Source organism: Mustela nivalis (genome assembly GCF_964662115.1).
Source record: "Mustela nivalis genome assembly, chromosome: 2".
NCBI lineage: Eukaryota > Metazoa > Chordata > Mammalia > Carnivora > Mustelidae > Mustela > Mustela nivalis.
The window spans coordinates 133,198,568-133,218,454 of NC_139021.1; the positions used below are offsets into that span (position 1 = coordinate 133,198,568).

Consider the following 19,887-nt stretch of genomic DNA (forward strand, 5'->3'; position numbering starts at 1 on the left):
TGAAGCTGGGGAGAGCACCATTGGTCGTTTTATGTAGCAGAGCTGCACATGGTCCCAGGGCCCTTGGAGCTGTCCCCACTGCTTCCAGCCAGCTGCCAGGAAGCCTGCTGGAACATGACGCAGTTCGGAGCCCCGAGCCACCCAGCATCCATGGGGGGTGGAGGGGAGCTTGCCAAGGAGGAGAATGGGGTTTTGAAGGGGAAAGCTATGGGGAGCTAGACTCTTGTTCTAGAAAGCGCTTTCCCCTCCCTGCCCCCTTGATCCCCTGTGATGTGTCGGATCCCTTCAGCTCTGACATGCCGCCCTCTTAGCAGCTGGGCAGGTGCGCTGGGAACAGTGGCCAGACATGCTGAGGGGAGTGGGCGTGTCTGGCTAGAGCTGAGTACAGGTCAGGGGAAGGAGGGGACCTTCTCAAGACGAAGTCCTCCTGTCCCCACCCCTCCCGTGGCCCCTGCTTTCCCTCAGGTGGTGGCCGTCGACCTGGACGAAGGCCCGAACGGGCTGGTGTCGTACCGCATGCAGGTGGCCATGCCCCGCATGGACTTCCTCATCAACAGCAGCAGTGGTGTGGTGGTCACTGCTGCAGAGCTGGACCGTGAGCGCGTCGCCGAGTACCAGCTACGCGTCGTGGCCAGTGACGCGGGCACGCCCACCAAGAGCTCCACCAGCACGCTCACCATCCGAGGTGAGGGGCGAGGGTGCTGTGGTAGGCGCATGGGACCCGGTGCCGCGCCGGGAGGGCTGGGGAGACCACGACCCCCCGCACTGCTGTCCCCGTCCAGGTGGACACAGGGTGCCTTGCTGATGGGGTACCTGCCTCAACCATGCTACTGGGCAGTCTTCTTTGCCTCTGCCATGTCCAAAATGCCGGCAGAGCCTTCAGTCCCCGGCCCTGGACTGGGGGCCTGGATCCACCTCCAAGGTCCCGGACTCCTCCTAGCATCTTTGATCCCAGTGAACAACAGAGAGGACTTGCCCTGGGGTGCTCAGTGGGGCCCTCAGAGTTAGCTGCAGGCTGGGGAAGGTCAAGGCGAAGGCCCTTTATGATTTCTCTTCCATTCTGGTCACATCTTTAATTCTTGGAATAAAACAGGGACATTGACACGAGCTGTTGCCAAAGGGGCAGAACTAACCACAGGGAGGTAAAGTAAGTAGAAAGTGTGACAGGCAAGATGTGGCCTGTTCTCTGGCTTCTGCTGGCCCCCAGGGGCTTGGTGCGGGTGCGGGTTCACTCAGTACAAACCAACACAGCCTGAGACGTGCCAAGGCATGCTCTCATCTGTTGGTGCCACGCTTGCTTTGAGGGTTCCTGGAGCTGGTCTGGGGACCCGCTTGTGCAGCAGTGGCTGACACAGAGGTGCTCAGTGCTGTTAGAGGGGATTTTCCTCCAGGCCTCTGCAGAAGCCAGGTCCTCAGATGAGGTTAACACAACTAGGAGCCAGCATGGGGAGGTGGGAGCATTTCATCGTGAAGACTATCCCAGCAGCTGAGAAACCAAGTCTTTAAGGGAAATGAGGCTTTTTGGAGTGGGGAAATCCTCAAAGCCAGCTGTTTTCCTAGGACCCCATGACAGACTAGGGGCTGGCCTCCCCGAGACCCCAACCCTGCCGCTCACTTGTTACGTGACATGGGATAAGTGACTCAACTGCTCTGAGATCCTGTCCCTCCTCTGTGTGGTATGTCTAAGGATGCCTGCCTCATGAGGGAGTTAGGAGGGGCAATTCCGATGGTGTATGGGAAGCACTTAGCGCAAGCTCGACATGAGAAGAGCTGCGATGTCACCATCACTGTCACCGCCATCATCATCACCACTTTTGTTGTGAGGCACCTACTGGAGGGAGGCCCTGGGGGTTTCTCTCCTGGCTTGAATGGCAGCGGCAGCAGCATCACCAACAGCACCAAAGCCCCCTGGCAGGGAGCAGGACCATGAGAGACCGAGGAGCCCTGGTCAGCTCTGCCCTGACCCCAGCAGGCATGGGGACCCTCAGCTCACTACCAAGATGTGTCAGCTCCCACCGCCTCCGGCGTTGGGCTCTCCGGAGCAGAAGGCAGGCCTAGCCCTGTGCGCTGACTCTGCCCACAGTGCTGGACGTGAATGATGAGACGCCCACCTTCTTCCCGGCCGTGTACAATGTCTCCGTGTCTGAGGATGTGCCACGGGAGTTCCGGGTGGTCTGGCTGAACTGTACCGACAATGACGTGGGCCTCAATGCTGAGCTCAGCTACTTCATCACAGGTGTGGCCCTGCCTCTTCCCCTTCCAGATGTGTACCCGGCCCCAGGCCCAGGGTACAGGGGGGCACAGATTGGGGAGGGGCCCCAGTCGGCTGTCCCCACCAGGCTTTAATTTAGCTCCTGCTGGAGCCTCCCAGAGGGTTTGCTGTTGGCTTTTTCCAGGGTTCTATAGCTGGATCCCTCTGGCCTGGCCCACTGGGAGCCTCCCGAGCCTATTCAAAGCCTGGGGACCTTACCCAGGAGCAGTCTTGAGGGAGGGAGAGCCCGTGACTCCTGGGGAGGAGCCTTGCCGCCCGACTCCGCCCCCACATCCAGGAGATAAAGCCATGACTGGAACACTGTGATCTTGTTCTTCCCTGGGAACTCTTCTCTCATGAGAATTCCCATCTGCTTAGAGACAAATGGTTTCAATCCTTCTAAATAAAATGGTTTCAGCTCACAGATACAAAGTAGAGAGCTGTGGAGAAATCCAATGAGGCCGTGTCCTGGCTCCATAGGAGAAAGGGAGCCATGATCGATTAGTAATGTCTGTTGTGACAGTAGGCTCAGTAAGTGGTAGTAAACATGCCACGTGTTAGTCATGCCTGGATTAGAACAGTTGCCCAACAGGCTGCAGTCCCTGACACGCCTGAGAGGTGCTGGGATGCTGGGGGGCCATTCTTTGACATTCCTTAGCTGTCCCTTGTCTGTATCACTGGCTGTCTTCTCTCTGTCCATGGCCTGCCTGCAGCCACGTTACCTACATTCAGTGCACAAACCAGTCTCCTGGACTCCTCTGCCCCTAGAGCAAGGGATCCCAGCTTCACAGCTGATCATTTCTTACAGCAGCCCTCAGCCTCTCCTTTGCAGATCTTTCCCTCCTTCCCCTCCCTAAAGAGGCCCAGCACTCTCCGGCCACCTCCTCACTGTCCAGTCCTCAACACTGCTCCAAGAAAGGCTTCGTTATCAAGCCCGACTATGTGGACCAGCCGCGGTTCAGCACCCAGCACTACTTGTGCCTCAGTTTCTCCACCGCCCCTAGGAACCAGATTTTGTTCCATGTGAATGGTGCTACAGACCATCCACAAGGGGTCCAGGCCTTTTACCCAAGGGCAAACCATGTAAGGAAAAGGGAGCACCTGGCAGCTCCCAGGATGCTTTCCCAGTGCCCTAAAATGGCCAGTTCCTGCTGACCTGCGGAGAGCCCTCTTAGCTGGGACTCTCAGATTTTAATTTGCTCTTTCCGCAAGGAGCTGGGTGGGGGGGGTCCTGGTCCAAGCTGGCCCAAACCCAGTGCCGCAGCACCCTCTGCTGCCCAGAACAGCACATTGCCTGCTAGCCGGCTGGGGAAGGGTCTTCATGCTGTTCAGATGGAGTCCTTTTCTGTCCACTTTGGAGAGGAGACCCTCCCACTTCCCACCCCGGCCACCTGCCCCTACTCTTTATTCCATGGAGCCTCCAGGAATCCCCACTCAGAGAATCCAAGATAAGGGACCTGGAAAAATATCTTAGCTGCCCCCAAAGTCCTGGCCACCTATAAAAAAGCCTCAACCAGGTTAACTGCTCAGACACTCCTATCCGATCAGCAGTTGGCAGAACGGTGAAGGACGCAGGCTCAGGAATCAGAATGCCAAGTTGGTGACTGTAACTCAGGGCAACACACGTAACTTTGCTAACAGACTGATTTCCCTCCCTGTGAAGTGGGCTGTGATAGTACAGATGAGACAAGATTCCACGTGGAGTGCCTGGTATGCAGGAGGTGCTCAATGAATGTTCAACCCTTATGATTTCAGGCATTTGGCACCCCCACCTGAACCCATGCAGGCCACACGCTCATCAGAACCCCCCCAGCCCCAGCAGAACCCTGTCCTCGGGCAGGGCTGAGTAAGCAGCATGGCCTTTTCCTCCCCAACTACCCCTGGCATGTCCTGGCCCAGAAGCAGAGCTGGGTGCCACCACCCTTTCCCTGGCAGGAGGCCTGGCTCCTCACAGAGGCTTCATTTTCTTTGGCCCACAGGTGGAAACGTTGACGGGAAGTTCAGCGTGGGCTACCGTGATGCCATTGTGAGAACCGTAGTAAGCTTGGACCGGGAGACAACAGCGGCATACACCCTTGTCCTGGAGGCCATCGGTACGCCCCAGCCCTACCAGCACACCACACAAGCACGGGTCTGGGCGGTCTAGTGGGGTGCCCATCTACGGCCTGCAGTGTCTGACCCCAGAAGCCAGACCTGGAGCCCGAGACTGTGTACTGACATCTGTGGAGAAAGGGCAGCCAGACGTCCAGGGTATCCCTGAGCCCTGGGGTGGGCAGGAGGCTTAGCCCGCAGCGCTACATGCAGGCCGTTCAGATGGTGGGGTGTAGACAGATCACGGCAACCCCAGGCCAAGCGAGGCAGAAAGGGGGAAGGGAGGAGCCCAGAGTATCTCTCGAAGGGAGGTGTTGGGGAAGGGTGTGATCGAGGAAGTCTCCTTAGAGGAAGTGACAGCAGGGAGTGTCTCTGGATTAGTTAGGAGTCTGGGTTGCGAGTTTTTTTTAAATGAAATGAAGCAATTTGGGCTCACAAAACCGGTCCATAGGATGATGGAGCTTCAGGTACAACTGGATTTGGGGCCCAACTGGGGCCATGAGGCCTCAGTCTCTCTGCAGCGGCTAGCTCGGCCTCCCGTGTGTAGTTCTCATCCCCTGGCTGACTGAGTGGCCACTGGTTGCTGTATCCCTGGCCTGAATCTTTCTGGGATCAAGTGCAGCAGCAGGGAGACAGCCCTTGTCCCTTTGCTGGTCTTCCCAGCTGAGCCCCAGAGGAGCTCTGATGAATTAGTTCATCTGTCCCCGTGCCTGTCCTTGAAGCCCTCACCATGGTCAAGGGAGGAGAGATGTGCTAGTTAGACCTGAATTCCTGGCCCATCCCTAGAGTCGGGGCATGGTCAGGCCTGCTCTGAAGCCCAGGCCTCAGAGTCAGGAAGGTAGTGTTCTCAGAGGAACCTTCAGGAGCCGAGTTTGCCTTCAAGAGCAGGGTGGTGCTGCCAGACAGACACCTGCTTGTCACCACCTCAAAGGCCAAGTCGGGTTTCAGTATATCAAGAAGCAGGGAGGGCCTTCCAGGCAGAGGAACCAGCCCAGGCAGAGACCTGGCTATGGGAAAGAGCTGCGTGTGCATGCATGTGTGGCAGCAGCTGGCTCGTGGTGTGATGTACACAGGGAAGAAGGCCACACTCAGGTAGGGCCGGCTTGTAGAGGCCCAAACATTGGGCCAGCAATTTGGTCTCTGGTCTCCAGGCAGTAGGGAGCCCCTGAGGGCTCTGGATGGAAAGAAGCGTGTGATGAGGCCTGTGTCCCCCCTTGTAGGAGCACCCAGTTGGACATCCGCAGTGAGCTGCAAGTGAGAAGGAATGAGCTTTCTGTGGCTCCCCCTTTCCAGCCAGCAGCCCCTCCCCAGGCCACCCCATAACCAGAAGCATCCACCCGCTGCCTTGCTCTCCTCCCTGCCTCATGAGACCCCACGTTCCTGCTGTATCAGGCACTGCCCGGCAGGAAACGGAGGCTGGGGATCAGACCTCTGATGGGGCCTGCCAGCTCATGCTGTCCCCAGCCGGCGAAGTAAATAGGATAGGACCTCCAGGGCAGTGGGAGGCTGGGCTTGGAGAGGACCTTAGGAGGGCAAGATCGCCTAAACCGGGAGACGCAACTGTGCCCCCAGCATGTGGTCAGCTGGCCTGGGAAGGATGGAGTTATCCCTCATCCTCAGCCAGAGCCAGCTATGTGTCCCCCTCCCTGGGGTGACCATCCTTGCCCGGACATGGAGCCCAGGGCACACGCTCCTCGCTCCAGGGAGGACAACCTGACAGCCGCCCCTGGGGCTGAGCCATGTCCCCAGCCTGAGGAGGGTCCCGTAGGGAACCAAAGGGGCAGAACCCCTGGACACCTAAGGCTTAGAAATCAGAAACCCTAGTGCCCGGGACCCAGAGACCCAATCCTCTACAGGCGTGTTTGACCCCGTCCTGTAGGCATGTTTAACCCACCTCTCGTTCCATACAGAATGACAGCTAGTCGGGAACATTTAAAAATCAGATTTTATGCAGAAGCCCAGATGTCCGGTTTCTCTGGAGAAATCGGAAGATCTCGTGTCACTGGGTCCACCCTCGGCCTCGGTCCTCCACAGTGGACTGGAAGAGAGCCGAGCTGCCCGTCGAGGCGGGCCCTCCGTGTGTGTGCCCCCACAGGTCTTGCCCACCTGGCCCCCTGAGAGCTGTTGGCCTGTGATCCCCACACCTGTGCCTGTCTCCTTGGGCTGCTCTAACAAATTACCATAAACTGGGTAGCTTAGGAGAGTAGAGATCTATTTCCTCAGGGCTCTGGAGGCCAGAACTTCAAAATCAAGGTTCGGCAGGGCTGCATCCCCCTCTCAAGGCTCTAGGAGGGAACCCTTTCTTGACTCCTTCAGCTTCTGGTGGCTCTAAGTCCTCCTGGGCTTGCAGCTGCAAGAATCCAATCCATGCCTCTGATTTAATGTGACCTTGTCTCCAAATCAAAGCTCCCTCTGCCTTCTTTCCCTTGAGGACCCTTGTCCCTGGGTCTGTGGCCCACCCAGCCAGTCCGGGATATCTCAGCTCCAAATTCTTAACTTCTTGCATCTTCAAAGACAGTTTTTCCTGGTGAGTTTGCACTCACAAGTGATCCGGGACCTGACGTGGGTCTCTTTTCTAGGAGCTGCCATGGAACCCCTTTGTGCCTCAGTTCCCTTCTCTGTAAAATGGGGCTGATGGTAACAGCGTCTACTTCCCACGCTTCTTACAAGGGTGGAATGAGCTAGAATAGCACGTGGGAGAGGTTAATCATCGTTAGTCTTATCCTCTATTTATTAAAAGGAAAGAGCCGCCCCTTACAAAGGCCAGGGCAGGTGGGATGCACGGGACACATGCCCAGGGAGTTTGCCCACCAGGCAGCTGCTAACAACCCATCCACCTTCTACTCCCACAGACAATGGCCCCGTAGGTAAGCGGCGCACGGGGACGGCCACCGTGTTTGTCACCATCCTGGACGTGAATGACAACCGGCCCATCTTTCTACAGAGCAGCTATGAGGCCAGCATCCCAGAGGACATCCCTGAAGGACACAGCATCGTGCAGGCAGGTGGCCGTGGCCCCCTGGGGGCAGCTGGAGGGCTGGGGGCACACAGGGCTGCACACATGCTCAGTGGCATTGTGGCCCTGCTATGTGACGGGATGGAAATGGGAGGGTCTAGCGGCTGCCCCGGAAGTAGCCAGGCACCCTCCTCCCTCTCGGGGAGACCAGGCTTTTAGTTTCTGTGGCCTACGACAGTACCCTGGCTCCCCCCAAAACAGAAGGAAGACCTTGCCTCCCGCCTTTCCCCCAAACCCCCTCCTCTTCCCCCATGCCACCCAGAGGGCCTTTCAGAAAAGCAAGGGGATGGAGCTGTCAGTCACATTTTCCCAGCAAGGAGGTGAGGGGAAACAGCCAGGGCCCAGCTAGGCCCAGAACAGAGAGGCTTTCATGGGGCCCTTGGCCAAAGCTCCCCTCTGGGGAAGTAAACAAGCACAAGAAGAAAGAGCTCCTTTGCCCAGGGAGCTAGAGTAACAGCTCTGAGGCTCTGAGGGAGAAAGGGGAGGATCAGAAAGTGAGGCTCGGGTGCCCTCCCCCAGCTTGCCCTGGAGGCCTCCGTTGCTGGGGCCAGGGGGTGGGGGGCAGGCCTGAATCACCCTCTTCACCAGCTGTGGAAGTGGAGGCTGAGCCAAATACAGCAAATCTGGGCCTGTCCGTGGGGGCAAGCTCCCAGCATCGGGAGGGGCTGGAAGTGTGTCCCGCTCGCTACGTCAGGGCCAGGGGCCTGGCAGGAAATGGGCTGGGAGCAGGGTGCCGACTTCCAGAGGCCCAGAGAATCCAGGAAGCTCCAGGGATTTGCCAGAGGCTGGAGGACTGTTCCAGAAGGAGGAGCCGGGAGGTTCTCTTCCTCTGGGGCTCGGCTGCTCCTCTAGCCTCACACCTGCCCCATTCACCAACAGTCTCCCGGGACCAAAGTGGAGACATGCTGGGGTATGTGGCCAGTGCTGTGAGGGCCCCCCTGTCCATCCCCAGCTTTTCAGTTTCCTTCAGGCCCTCCGGGAAGCCTTGCCCCACCCCCCCCACCCCTCCACCCCACCCCCGGCCTCCAGGAAGAAAGCACCTAGTGTTGGGCAGGTGACTCTAGGCCCAGTTCATCCTGGGGTGTGTCAGGGAGGCTCTGGGAAGGGAACCAGGCTGAGGGTAACAAGCTGAAGGGGAGAGGGTAACGAACGCCCGTGGAACGAGGCCTGCCCCACTTTCTAACCCTGAAGAATTAGTTTCTATTTACACAACACGACACAGCCTGAAATCCTAGAGCTCAGGAGTGAGACAGGGCAGCTCCCAATCTCCCCGTGTCTAAGGGAGAAATCAGGCATTAGTGACTTCTTCAAGGCCCTGGAAGTTTCTGGCAGAGGCGGCCTCACTCTTTGTGAAGGTACAGTGGGCCTCACCAGCATGCTTGGAGACGGAGCTTCTGTTTAGGGGCATGTGAGGGATAAAGATTCCCCCTGCAAGACTCCTTAAGCTTTGAGGGGTGGGGACACACCCAGCTGGCCCACCCTTCACTCAGGAAATAGAGACGTTGTTCGTACTTCTGTGCCTGGAGCTAGTGATGTGAGAGGGTGGAGGTGGTCCCGCTCTCTGCAAACTCCCAGAACCTAGGAAGGAGGAGACATAGACCTGGGTTGCCCACACTGTTGAGTAGAAGCGATCCCTGCTGTCCCTCTGAGAGATGGGAAGGGTTCCAGGCAGGAGGTGGCTTTTGGCTGGAGACCAAAGATGGCCTCACAGAGAGGGTGCCTTGTGCAGCGTAAGCCACAGCCTGGGGAGGGTAGGTTGTTCAGAACTTCTGGAGTCTTGGGTCAAGGTGAGGTTAGAAAGATAGTTCAGAGCCAGCTCCCAGAAGGCACTGAATGTCAGACTAGGGAGCTCTGGCTTTCTCTAGCCAGCAGTTGGAAACCAGGGATGGTTCTGGAGCTGGAACCACTGGGAGCAAGGGGCAAAACTGGAGCTCAGTCTTGGAGAAGACCCAGCTGACTGCACCGTGAGTCGAACAAAGCACAGGGGAGCTGGGGCAGCCCATGGCGGGGCACCAGGTGGCCCTGGCCAGCTGACTCTCTGGAGCAGGAGGTAGGCAACTCAGAACCCCTCTGTCCATTCTCCAAATCTGGGAGTCAGAGTGTCCAGGCATGGCCCCGTGGGGAGAATTTGGGGTTTTGGAATGCTGAGACGTCCACTCCAGAGTGATTTTGCTTTGACAGGTAGCCAGTCAATGACGCAATTGCCAAAAACTGAAAGAGAGCAGACCTAGTGTGCTCCAGACCTGAGGTGCTGTCCTGGAGAGGTCTGGACCCTCCTACCCCAAAGGGAGATGTCTCTGCCCCTGGGTGAGGCAGGAGCGCTATGACATGTTCTCAGAGTCCAGCTGGCATCACTTCTAGCTCCTGACATTGCCTCCCACCACTCTGATAGCACAGGTCCTGGCTCTCAAGGAGCTCCTTAACCCATTCTCAGCCCCTTCCTGGTCCATAGTAATGTCAGCACCTGCAAGGTGGGTGGGGCCACCAAGATGGTTGCCAAGATGGTTACCAGCTGGGTATTGTTGAGAGCCTCCTGCTTGCTCTCCTCCCAGTGGGCACTGGGGATCTCACCCACCACAAGAGTGCTGGCCGCTCCCGGGGATTTCAGGTGAATACTGGTAGGGCGCAGGAATTCCAAGGAGAGAAACCCCAGGCTTTCATCTTGCCTAGGGCACTGAGTTGGCGCAGAGAGAAAAACGGTACCTTGCCCGCCATGTGGGCTGAGTATTTTGCTTGCCTGGAGGGAACCCTTGGCCATTTAGCAACTCCCACTGGAATCCACACTTGGCTTTGGCACCTGGAGGGTGAGCAGGACTTCTGTTGGTGTCTGGGAGCCAGAGGGGAGGGTACCAGGGGCCGCAGGCTGTACCGTCTGGCCCCCCAGTCAGCCTAGCGGTCTTTTAGCAGGCAGTAGCTGAAGGGTCTGTAGAGAAGCCTGTATTCCTCCTAGGGCAGTCTCTGGGAAAGGCCATGGGCCCAGGGACACAGGGGACCACTGGGGCTGAATGTGTGTCCCACGTCCTCTGCAGCCCCTGATTCCAGGCTCTGTCCAAGACAGGAGGGTCCGAGGGTGGGTCCCGTGTGGGTCCTGGAGGGCAGGGCCACCCTGTCACATTTTGGTGGATTCCGTGCAGTCACAGTCCTGGCTGTCATCACAGCCCGGCAGGGGGCGTCGGGGAGCAGGCCTGCCCCTGCGGAAGCTGTGCAGGGAGCGGCGGAGAGAGCCCAGGCGCTTCCAGAGCCGGAGTTGGGGCTCGCTGGGGCTCCCAGGGTGGTGGGGCATGCACTCCCGAGCCCGGCGCTGCGTTGGGTCCAGCGCTGCCGGTTTGCAGAGGGTCATGAACAGCAAACAGCTGGCCAGCAGGAGGAAGATGCAGGCAAGGGCGATGAGCATGGGGAGGGGGTCTGCTGCCTCTGTGCTGCTGCCGGGAGTGACAGGAGCTGTGAGGAAGGCCAGGGGGCTGGGACCCTGGGTGCTCATGGCTCCTGCAACAGGAAGGGGACAGGAGCTCAGCGGCAAGTCAGCTGAGCCCAGGGGCTGGAAAGGGAAGGGAACATTGATGGGGGCTGGGGGCTGCTAACCTAGCTGCAGATGGCATCGTGGCCATATTACAGGTTAGAACAGGGAGGACCAGAGAGGCTGACAAGTCTCAGGTCACATAGCAGGAAGTGATGAAGCTGGTCCCAAACTCAGGTCCTCTTTCTGCTATATCCCCTGCCCACCTGCCCAGAGGAGACAGGAGGGTACTGCCTCTTGGCATTGCAAAATCAATTCTTGTACCTAAAAACCTGGGGATGTCTGGCCAGCTGCATCAGTAGGTTGCTCCCTGGCCCGGAACGAGTCCTCAGTTATAGGGTGCTGCAGCTGGCAAGGACCCTGACAATCATCTAACACTGGGGCTGCCAACTGGGGGCCCACAGGTATGTTTCATTGGGTCCTTGGGTCTAGTGTTTTTATAAATTTCAATTAATTGTGAATATTTTAGAAGTCACAGACCAAACCCCAAGAGATTTCACATAAGATATCTGGCTTCTCTGGAAATCCCGGAATTTCAACAGTGGCAACACAGGGCCGGTTGGTGCCTGGCACCCAGTAGCAAGGTCGAGTAGCAGTTGTCCCCTTCAGACAGGTGTCTGGCCCCCAGATCACCATACTCCATGACAGATCCATATTCCATCTGCCCGTTCCCATGGGCATTCCGGTCGGTGCTTCCCAATGCAGCCCAGCCTGCTCCCATGACAAGTAAGGAATCTGAGACCCCAACGAGGGAAGGCCAAGCCCAGACCCACACTGTGAGCCATGGCTGAGCAAAGGCCAGAAGCAGGTTTCCTGACTCCTGGCCCTGTGGCTCCCCAGTCCTCTGGGATCACGAGCCCCTCCTAGAACAGGTGAGAAATAATTGACAGAGAGCCACAGGGTTCACGAGGTGGGGCTCAAAACACACCCCTCCTCACCAGACACCAGTTATCTGCTTTCACTCAGGACCAGCCCACTAGAGGGAGCTCACCAGAGGATCTTTGGAGGTGGAAAATCAGGCTGAGCTTCTGGTTAAATATATCTGGAGTTGCAGATGAAAATACCTAGAGGGCTTGGCCAGTAGGTAACATGTGGCCACAGAGGGCAGGTGGCAGGTCTACGCAGAGAGGGCCCTCAGGGAGGTGGGGGTGCCTCGGCCAGGCTGATGAAACACCGGCTCAGTTTGGTTGGTCAGCCCTTCCTGTTTCCCAAGAGAAGCCAGAAATTGCCAGGATTTTTTCAGGCAGATGTTCCTGACATTTAAATGTTGACAACTGTTTCAAATTTGGTTAAAGCCAGAGACTGGTGGGGGAGGGGGGAATATGCTACAAAGTAAACAAACTTGAACCCCACCACCACCAAAATTTGAAATGAATTTTCAAATATTTGAAACACTAGAACAGGCCACACAAAACACACAGGCTACCTTCAGCTCACAGGCCAGCATGGGTGATCTTTGATTTCTACAAACACAAGACAGAAAAGTACCCCAAGAGGATCTTAATAAAAAAAGACGAGGGATAGCAAGTTACTCTCCTCCTCCTCCAGCTCACAGCCTAGAATAAACTTACAGTTGAGTTTCTAGCATGGCTCAGCAGAGTCACATCAAGGCTCTGTCGGTGGGCTGAAATGTGCTGTGCATGTAGGGAACATAGAGGAGACACCCAGCCCCCACCCTCTGGAGCCCCCATCCCTACCCCAAGCACTCACCAGCAGCGGCAGGACCTCACTCCCAGCTCCCTGCGCTCAGCCTCCTTCCTGCCTAGAGCCTTGTCCTGCGCCCAGCCACCGGAGGGCAGTCAGGGCACCCCCACCCCCACCGCCCACCCATTCCCTGCCATCACTCCTTCCAGGCTTTCCAGACAGAACATGACCCCTCCCAACTCCAAGCTGGAAATTTTGATGCCCGTCTAGCTGCCCATGGCCTCTGCCTTTCAGGCATTGGGCCTGGAAAGCACTCTGGCTGGGCAGCTATGTGAGGTTTGGCCCGCCCTTGCCTATGAGCATGGAGAAGCGATGGGATGTGCCCACACCATCTCCCACAGGGAGAAAACTGTCCCTCTTTCCTGCCGCCCAGAGCAATATTTGGCTAGGAGGGAGAAAAGGGCAATCAGAAGTGGGGGAGGTCTCAATCCCATTAGTCCTGATAGGACTGTAAGGCCCCCACATGGATCGGGAGATCCTGTTGGGCTAGCAAAGCTGGTCCAGACTTCAGTCCCTGCGGAAGCACTTGAACAAAAAAGATAAATGAGGCTGTAATTAACATTTTAGTAGTTTTCTTAGAAGCAAGAGATTCTCAAGTGCTTGAAAATTTCAGGCCACCCTCCTTGGAACCCGTGGCAAAACCAGCTGCCAGCCCCTTTACAGGCCCTCTGATCCAGCAAGGGCCAGCTGCTTGCAGAAAAAAGAGGCCTCTACCAGACCAAGGCTAGGAATAGTCTTGAGGGGCAGTTAAAGCTTACCCTTGCTCACAAGCCAAAGGCACACTGGCAGGCCCTGCTCTGGACATATCACTTGCAAGTTCATTCTAGAACCTTCTTTCTTTCCTCAGAACTCTGTAGAGCAGTGCTGGCTGCAGCACAGGGGCTAACCTCAGAACACATCTTGCTATGTGGCTTTGGGCTAGTCACTATCCTGCCCTGGGCCGTTTCCACTTTCTACAAAAGCAGAGGGATTCCCCAGGTCTGAGCGTACCCTCACATCCTCCCTAGAGTACCCCAGCAAGCGCCTGGCCCCACTTTCTTCACCAAGCCTTTTCCTGCAGTCCCCGAGCACTGACCTTAGAGCCAGCGCTCAGCAGTCCCAAGCTGGGTCGAAAGGTCGTCTTAACTGTCCACGGGAGGGCCAAGGAGCAGCAGGTGCCAACCGTGACCCTCGCCTGCCCTGGACTCTGCGGTGCCCTGTGCCCCTCAGTCAGCCAGGCTGGGCAGAGTGGGCCGTCTTCACTCTCTCCAGCTAGCCCTGGCTTTGTCTGGAAGAGTTTGGGCCCTGCCTTGGGGGAGGGGACAGCCAAGAGGGTAGGGATGGCAACTGGGCCAGGCAGAGGGAGAGGGGAGCCCTGCAGAGGAGCCCGTCACTCCCAAGCCCTCCCAGAGCCTCACTCCAGCCGGTCTCCTTGGAGCCCTCGCAGGGGCCGGGGGTAGATGCACTGGGGAGCTACGGGGAGGAGCTCACAGCCTCACAGCCGCTCTCACCTTCCCCCACTGGGCGTCTGAATGGTATGGTCGGCAGCCAGCAGCTTGCTATTCAGTGCCTGCCGGCCTCCAGCCTCTGGGTTACCAGGGAGAGGGGAGAGGGGCTACAGCCCAGCAGCAGAGGGATAGGCCCCGACAGCTCCCGTGCTCCTCCTCCCCTCCTGGGTCCCTGGGCCCTTCACCGTCCAGGCTTACGCCTCAGCTTCCCAGAAAACTACCTGCCCTTTGAAGGTGTCTGGCTACAGAAGCGAGGGGTCAGAGACATTTTCAAAGGTCCAAGAGCTCTTGGGGCAGAAGGTACAGGATTGAGGGACAGCATGGCTTGCTCCTTATAGTTCTGGTGGGCCCTTGGAGCCCCTCCAGGTGGTGGCACTCCAGACCTCCCCACAACGTTCACTCCTCCCCCCCCACCCCCCGCACCTCCCCACACGCGTCCCCTCCCCCAGTCACCTTTCTTCCCAGAAGCCAGAGCATCCCCTCTGGGGAGGTAACCGTGGACAAGGGCCCCCCTCTCTCGGAATGTAGAAAGTAAGCTTGGATGCGGTAGGTCAGCAGCTGATGGGGGTGGGGACAGCCTCAGTATTGGAGTGGGGAATGCAGTTCCACATAACGTTGCTCAGAGAAGGCCGGATGAGGAGAAGATATTTGAGCAGAAACCCGGAGAATGTGAGGGAGCCAGCACACAAGTATCTGGAGGGAGGGCTGGCCGGGGGAGGAAATAGCACACACTTGACATTCAAGGTACAAAAGGAGATCAATCGCTGTGGCTTGGGCAGAGCTGGTGAGGAGGGAGTGGTGGAAGGGGAGCTCACGTCCTCTCAGTTCTTACCAGTAGGAAGACGGACTTGCTTTTTTCCTGGGCCCAAGGTCCAAAGTCCCAGCGAAAGATGGATCCACTCTGGATCAGGTTCCTTCTCCCAGACCGGTCACCGCTGGCCATGGTCCATAAGAACATGGCGGCCCCAGTGCGCACCACAGGGTTGCGGGGAGAGGTGGAGAGAGGAGAGCAGACCTGGACGAAGGGAGAGATCCAGGGTATCACAAAGTAATTCACCACCAGCCAAGACTACGTCCTGAGGCCCTGGGTCCTCCCAGCCACATGGAGTGAAGCCTCTTCCTGCCTCGCCTTCCAGGGGAGCAATGTCTCTTCTCACTTCAGGGTAGAGTAGGTGTTCAGTTCTTGGTTGGACAGGACTCGCCGCAGGGCCAGCCGTGACTCTGCCTGCTGCCTCGAGGCTGGACTCCGTGTGGAAAAGGATAAACACCACGCAGTATCTCTCAGTGAGAACGGCACGCCCCCGGGTTCCACCAGAGACCATGCAGGAGCCTGAGGCACCGCCAACCGAGGAGGGCGGGGTGGGGTCTGACACTAGACCGGAGCAAATGTGTAGGTGCTTGAGGATGGAGCCACCTGGTAGGAGGTGGGATTTGGGGGCTTCTACAGAGTGGCTGTCACAGGACACAGTGCCCAGCTGGGACTCAGTATGGCGGGAGTGGTTTCAGATCTAGAAAGTGTAGGCAAGAAGCAGCCCCTCAATCCAGCCTCCTGCCCCCACCCCCACCCCACTGGGACAAGGCTCCTGGGATCTCAAAAGGCTGAAGGAGGGAAGCAGGTTCCTATGGGCTGACCCCGTGAAGTCTAGATCTGGAGAGCTACCGTGCCATCCATTATCTACCTTCTCCCCCCATTCTCCCCAAGACCCTCGTGGAGGATCAAAGAGCAGAGCTGGCAGGTCCCCTGCCATACAAGGCAGCAGAGAGCCATCAACAGGTGTCTTCAAGGGGCAAGGAGGCAGACAGACGTGTCCTTCTCTCTCATAACCCCAGCTTCTGTGGGAAACCACGGGTTGGCCCAGATGGGCTGGGGGTGGTGTGGAAGGCAGGAGAGGGGCTTCATACACGATCTTCTCTTCTTGTGGGGTGGAATTCTAGGAGTGACCACGTGTCTCTTTCTCCCTCAGCTGAAAGCCACAGACGCGGATGAGGGCGAGTTTGGGCGTGTGTGGTACCGTATCCTTCAAGGTGAGTGAGCACCCCTTAGGATGGCAGAGCTTCTCTGGGCTGCCAGGAGTCTGGGAAGCGAAGCCAAGGGATATCATCCTGACTGAGGGGGCCTTGGGATAGGGCAGCCCCCAGCAGTGAGCCCCCCGGAGATGGTCATTGGCCCAACATATAGCATGGGACCATCCCTGAACTAATTACTATTGGCCAGAGACTAAAATCTGCTGACCTGCCCACTCTGGAACTCGGGGTAAGAGCACCCTTACACAAAGCATTTGGACTGAGAGTAGAGGGGGGTGGATCCCTAAAGGAAAATCAGAGTGCTGATACCCCAAGATGACACAGTGGGTATTGGACTAGCCCAAAGATGTACATAAAAGCATCAGTTCAACCACCCACAAAGAATTTGGTTTTAGTTCCTCTTTTTGTAGAGTCCCAGATCCTTCTGAAATATTGAATCCACTGACACGTCTGAGTATGGGAGTATCAAGGGACCCCCAGCCTTCCCATAAGGAGGGTACAAGGCAGGCTCTCGCCCTCTCCCTCAAATCCTTCCAGGCCATGGTAGTGTGAGGCAGACGACTTCTTGCCATCATGGGCCTCAGCCAGGCTCCCAAGACCTCTGGGCAGGATCAGCCTTCTGAGGGTCAGGGTCTCCCACTGCCCCTGTTCCCCCCCTCACACACACACACTATGCCACGAGCATCCCATGTCTTGGAGCCTATGCATCTCCTCTGTCCCTCCACTCAGGTAACCATGGCAACAACTTCCGGATCCACATCAGCAATGGGCTCCTGATGCGAGGGCCCCGGCCCCTGGACCGAGAGCGCAACTCATCCCACGTGCTGATAGTGGAGGCTTACAACCACGACCTGGGCCCCATGCGGAGCTCCGTCAGGGTAAGATGCCGGGGGGGGGGGGGGGGGGGGGGGGGCGGTGGACCAAGACCACAACCGGCCCAGAGAGGGCCACCAGCCGGGGCCCGATGGGGGCAGGCCACCATGGATTTAGGTGCTGAATGACCCGAGGCTACAGTTGCGGGAGGGGATGCTGAAGCCCGGACTGGGATCCCGGAAGTGTCGTTTTGCTCCGAGACTCAGCTTCTCCAGGTGTAGAAGGGGGTCAGTGATACTGCTGTCTCTCCTCATGGAAGAAAGAGGTATCCTCACATTACTAACCCCCCTGCCTGCACATCTCAGAAGGAAATCTCGCAAATATGACCTTGAGATTAGAGACATTGCCAACTAGATCTTACACGTGAGGGAGCTGAGGAGCGGAGGGGTCCCGGGTGATAGAACCAGGACTTGAGCCCCGTCCTCCGACTCCAGGTTCAGTGCATTCTCCATTGAAAGTGTCCCCCAAATATTCCAGTTACCACCCCCAGCTGCCCTGTCAAATGTGTCCTTTCCTGCCCACCTCACTCACCGCGAGCCCCTGCCCCCTGTGTCTGAGATCAAATTAAACCCTTGTCTTCCTGAAGGGGCGGAAACAGACACACAGATCTTCCTCCTGGCTGGGCTGGTTGAGGCACTCTTGTGCCCAGTGGCAGAGACATGGCTGAGGGAAATGCGATGACCCCTCAAGGTCACCCCACCCTCCCCCGACTGCACACTCAGCAGCTCCCAGCCCCTGCCCCGGAACCAGGTGGAAAATGAGTCAGAGCCCAGAGGTGAAGAGTAGGAGGAAGATGGGAAAAGCCGGGGTGGGGAGCGAGCAGGGACTTTTCCCCAGGACTGAGTGGAGCACACTGAGCTGCTTATCAGCCCCATCTCTACCACACTCTTTCCCCAGGTTGGAAACAATGAACAGCAGCCCGTGGGGGGTCACCATCATGCCCGGGGGTGCTAGGGAGTGGGTGACTCAGCCTTGGCCCATCTCCTGCTGGGTTTGCCCCCTCAGCTTTGCCCCAGGGGGAGATGGAAAAAGCAGTCTGGGTCCTTACAGCTAGCCCTCCGAGTGAACTCTTCCCTGGGTGGGAATGGCTGAGGGGATCCGTTCCCTGGGGTCAAGTTTCCACCTTGGGGCTGCTCCGGATGATGCCAGGCACTGGTGAGGGGGTGGTCACACTCAGTTACCTGAAGGTGCACCGGAGCAACCCCACACAGTCCCATTCCCCTGGAGGGCTGTGAATTGCTCACGCACACGCTGATAAGGGCACCCACGTCAGAGGGCGCTCTTTGTGGGGCCCGCTTCAGGCCACAGGGGGAATGACATCACCGTAGCTTGGGTTGGCTACCTGGACTTGAAGCTTTCTAATCACAGCCCTCCCTGTGGCCCCCTCGCTCTACACTCTCTCAGGAGCAGGTGGGTACCTCTCTCCAGAGCTACTCCTGTCAGCCTTGACATTGTGACTGCAAACTTTTTTTTTTAATATTTTATTTTTAAGGGGCGCCTGGGTGGCTCAGTGGGTTAAAGCCTCTGCCTTCAGCTCAGGTCATGATTCCAGGGTCCTGGGATTGAGCCCTGCATCGGGCTCTCTGATCAACAGGGAGCCTGCTTCCCTTCCTCTCTCTCTGCCTGCTTCTCTGCCGACTTGTGATTTCTGTCTGTCAAATAAATAAAATCTTTAAAAAAATACATTTTATTTTTAAGTAATCTCTCCCTCCATCGTGGGGCTTGAACTCACAACCCCGAGACCAAGAGCCCCATGCTCCACCCACTGAGCCAACCAGGTGCCCCTAACCACAGACCTTTTGAAACAAAATGGTATACAGTGGGCCAGGATATAGCATAAAACAGCTCAAAGCCAGGCTGGGCCAGTCAGTGGGGGGATGGGATACCCAGAAGCACACCTGCTTGCCTACCCTCCTTTGTTCCTTTCCCCATGAACTCTGAGGAATAGTAAATCCTCAAGTGGTACCTAACCGTATGCTTTATGCCCTTGAACTCGTTTAACCCTCATAACAGCCCCACGAGGTAGGCACTGTTATCATATCCATTGTATAGAGGAGAAGACTGAGGCAGAGAGGGATTGGCCACCGTGTTTAGGGTTGCATAGCAGTAAGGGAAGAGGTGGCTTCACACCCCAGCAGTCCATGCGGGGCTGCTCTCTCAGTCCCTACACTCTGTGGCCTCACATACAGACCCTGCAGGGTCCGGAGTCTGATGCATAACACCCGAATCATTTTAAGGTAGGAATATATGAGCAAGCACCCAGGACAGAGGTAGGATAGCCTTTTGTCGGACAGAGCCCCTGCCCCTCTGAGCCCCCACGAAACCTGGGGACTTCCCTGAAGACAGAATGGGGACTCCAACTTTGCCCCAGATTCATTTGCCCTGCAGAGATGGCTTCTGGGGACCAACCACAGTCTCCAGTTCCTGCTTTCGAGACCAGGGACAGTGCAGACAAGCACCCAGGAGCAGGGAGTGAAAGGCCCTCCTAGAGACAGGGGCCTCACCTGCACCGTGCAAGCATGCATTTACAAGCACTCACATCTCCTGCCCTGACTCTGCCGGAGGGCACAGCATGACACAGACAGTGGGGCTGCTTCTCCAGGGTGGCCCAGGAGCTCAGTAGCTGAGCCCTCCCGCTTTTAAGAACTTGGCAGACCTGTGTGTTTCCTGTACATCTGTGTGTCTCAGGTTTGCAAACCACACACCATTATGCCTCCTGTCTCTGCTGCTAAAAACAAGGCTGAAACTGACAAGAGGACAGTGGCATGGAGCCAGCCCTATGGAGCATGGGCCACACCCAGGCTCCGTGCCACACACGCCCCTTATTGTCCTGGCCCAATGGCCCTGCTTGTGCCCCTGCGATCCCTGGAGTAAAGGCCAGTTGGACAAGCAGACCCAGGAAGGGGAAGGCTCAGGGTCTTGA

The 19,887-nt window shown here is 57.3% G+C and overlaps 2 protein-coding genes across 9 annotated transcripts in view; one reads left to right on the forward strand and one right to left on the reverse strand.

Annotated features, from left to right (window-relative positions):
• CDH23 (cadherin related 23) overlaps positions 1 to 19,887 on the forward strand; it is a 396,562-nt gene that overhangs the window by 290,827 nt on the left and 85,848 nt on the right. For 5 of the 6 annotated variants that reach the window (XM_082715700.1, XM_082715699.1, XM_082715695.1 and 2 more), the window contains 6 exons: positions 466 to 685; positions 2,084 to 2,236; positions 4,231 to 4,344; positions 7,195 to 7,343; positions 16,031 to 16,091; positions 16,821 to 16,969. In XM_082715700.1, the coding sequence (XP_082571826.1) occupies positions 466 to 685; positions 2,084 to 2,236; positions 4,231 to 4,344; positions 7,195 to 7,343; positions 16,031 to 16,091; positions 16,821 to 16,969 (846 nt within the window). The remainder of the gene's footprint in view (positions 1 to 465; positions 686 to 2,083; positions 2,237 to 4,230; positions 4,345 to 7,194; positions 7,344 to 16,030; positions 16,092 to 16,820; positions 16,970 to 19,887) is intronic. The other variant, XM_082715698.1, reaches the window with a different exon arrangement.
• Positions 6,271 to 15,114, reverse strand: LOC309855650 (uncharacterized protein C10orf105). Of its 3 annotated transcripts, none has more exons than XM_082716225.1 (2): positions 14,899 to 15,114; positions 6,271 to 10,844 (listed from the first exon to the last, which is right to left on the reverse strand). In XM_082716225.1, exon 2 carries the CDS (start codon positions 10,837 to 10,839, stop codon positions 10,468 to 10,470), a length of 372 nt encoding a protein of 123 aa, XP_082572351.1. In that variant the 5' UTR covers positions 10,840 to 10,844; positions 14,899 to 15,114; the 3' UTR covers positions 6,271 to 10,467. The 3 variants fall into 3 exon arrangements, with proteins under 3 accessions (XP_082572351.1, XP_082572349.1, XP_082572350.1); XM_082716223.1 differs by lacking the exon at positions 14,899 to 15,114 and adding an exon at positions 13,655 to 14,237; XM_082716224.1 differs by lacking the exon at positions 14,899 to 15,114 and adding an exon at positions 12,586 to 12,674.

Excerpts from the sequence above, each read along its gene's own strand:
- LOC309855650 (XM_082716225.1), bottom strand. The coding sequence starts at position 10,839 with ATGAGCACCCAGGGTCCCAGCCCCCTGGCCTTCCTCACAGCTCCTGTC.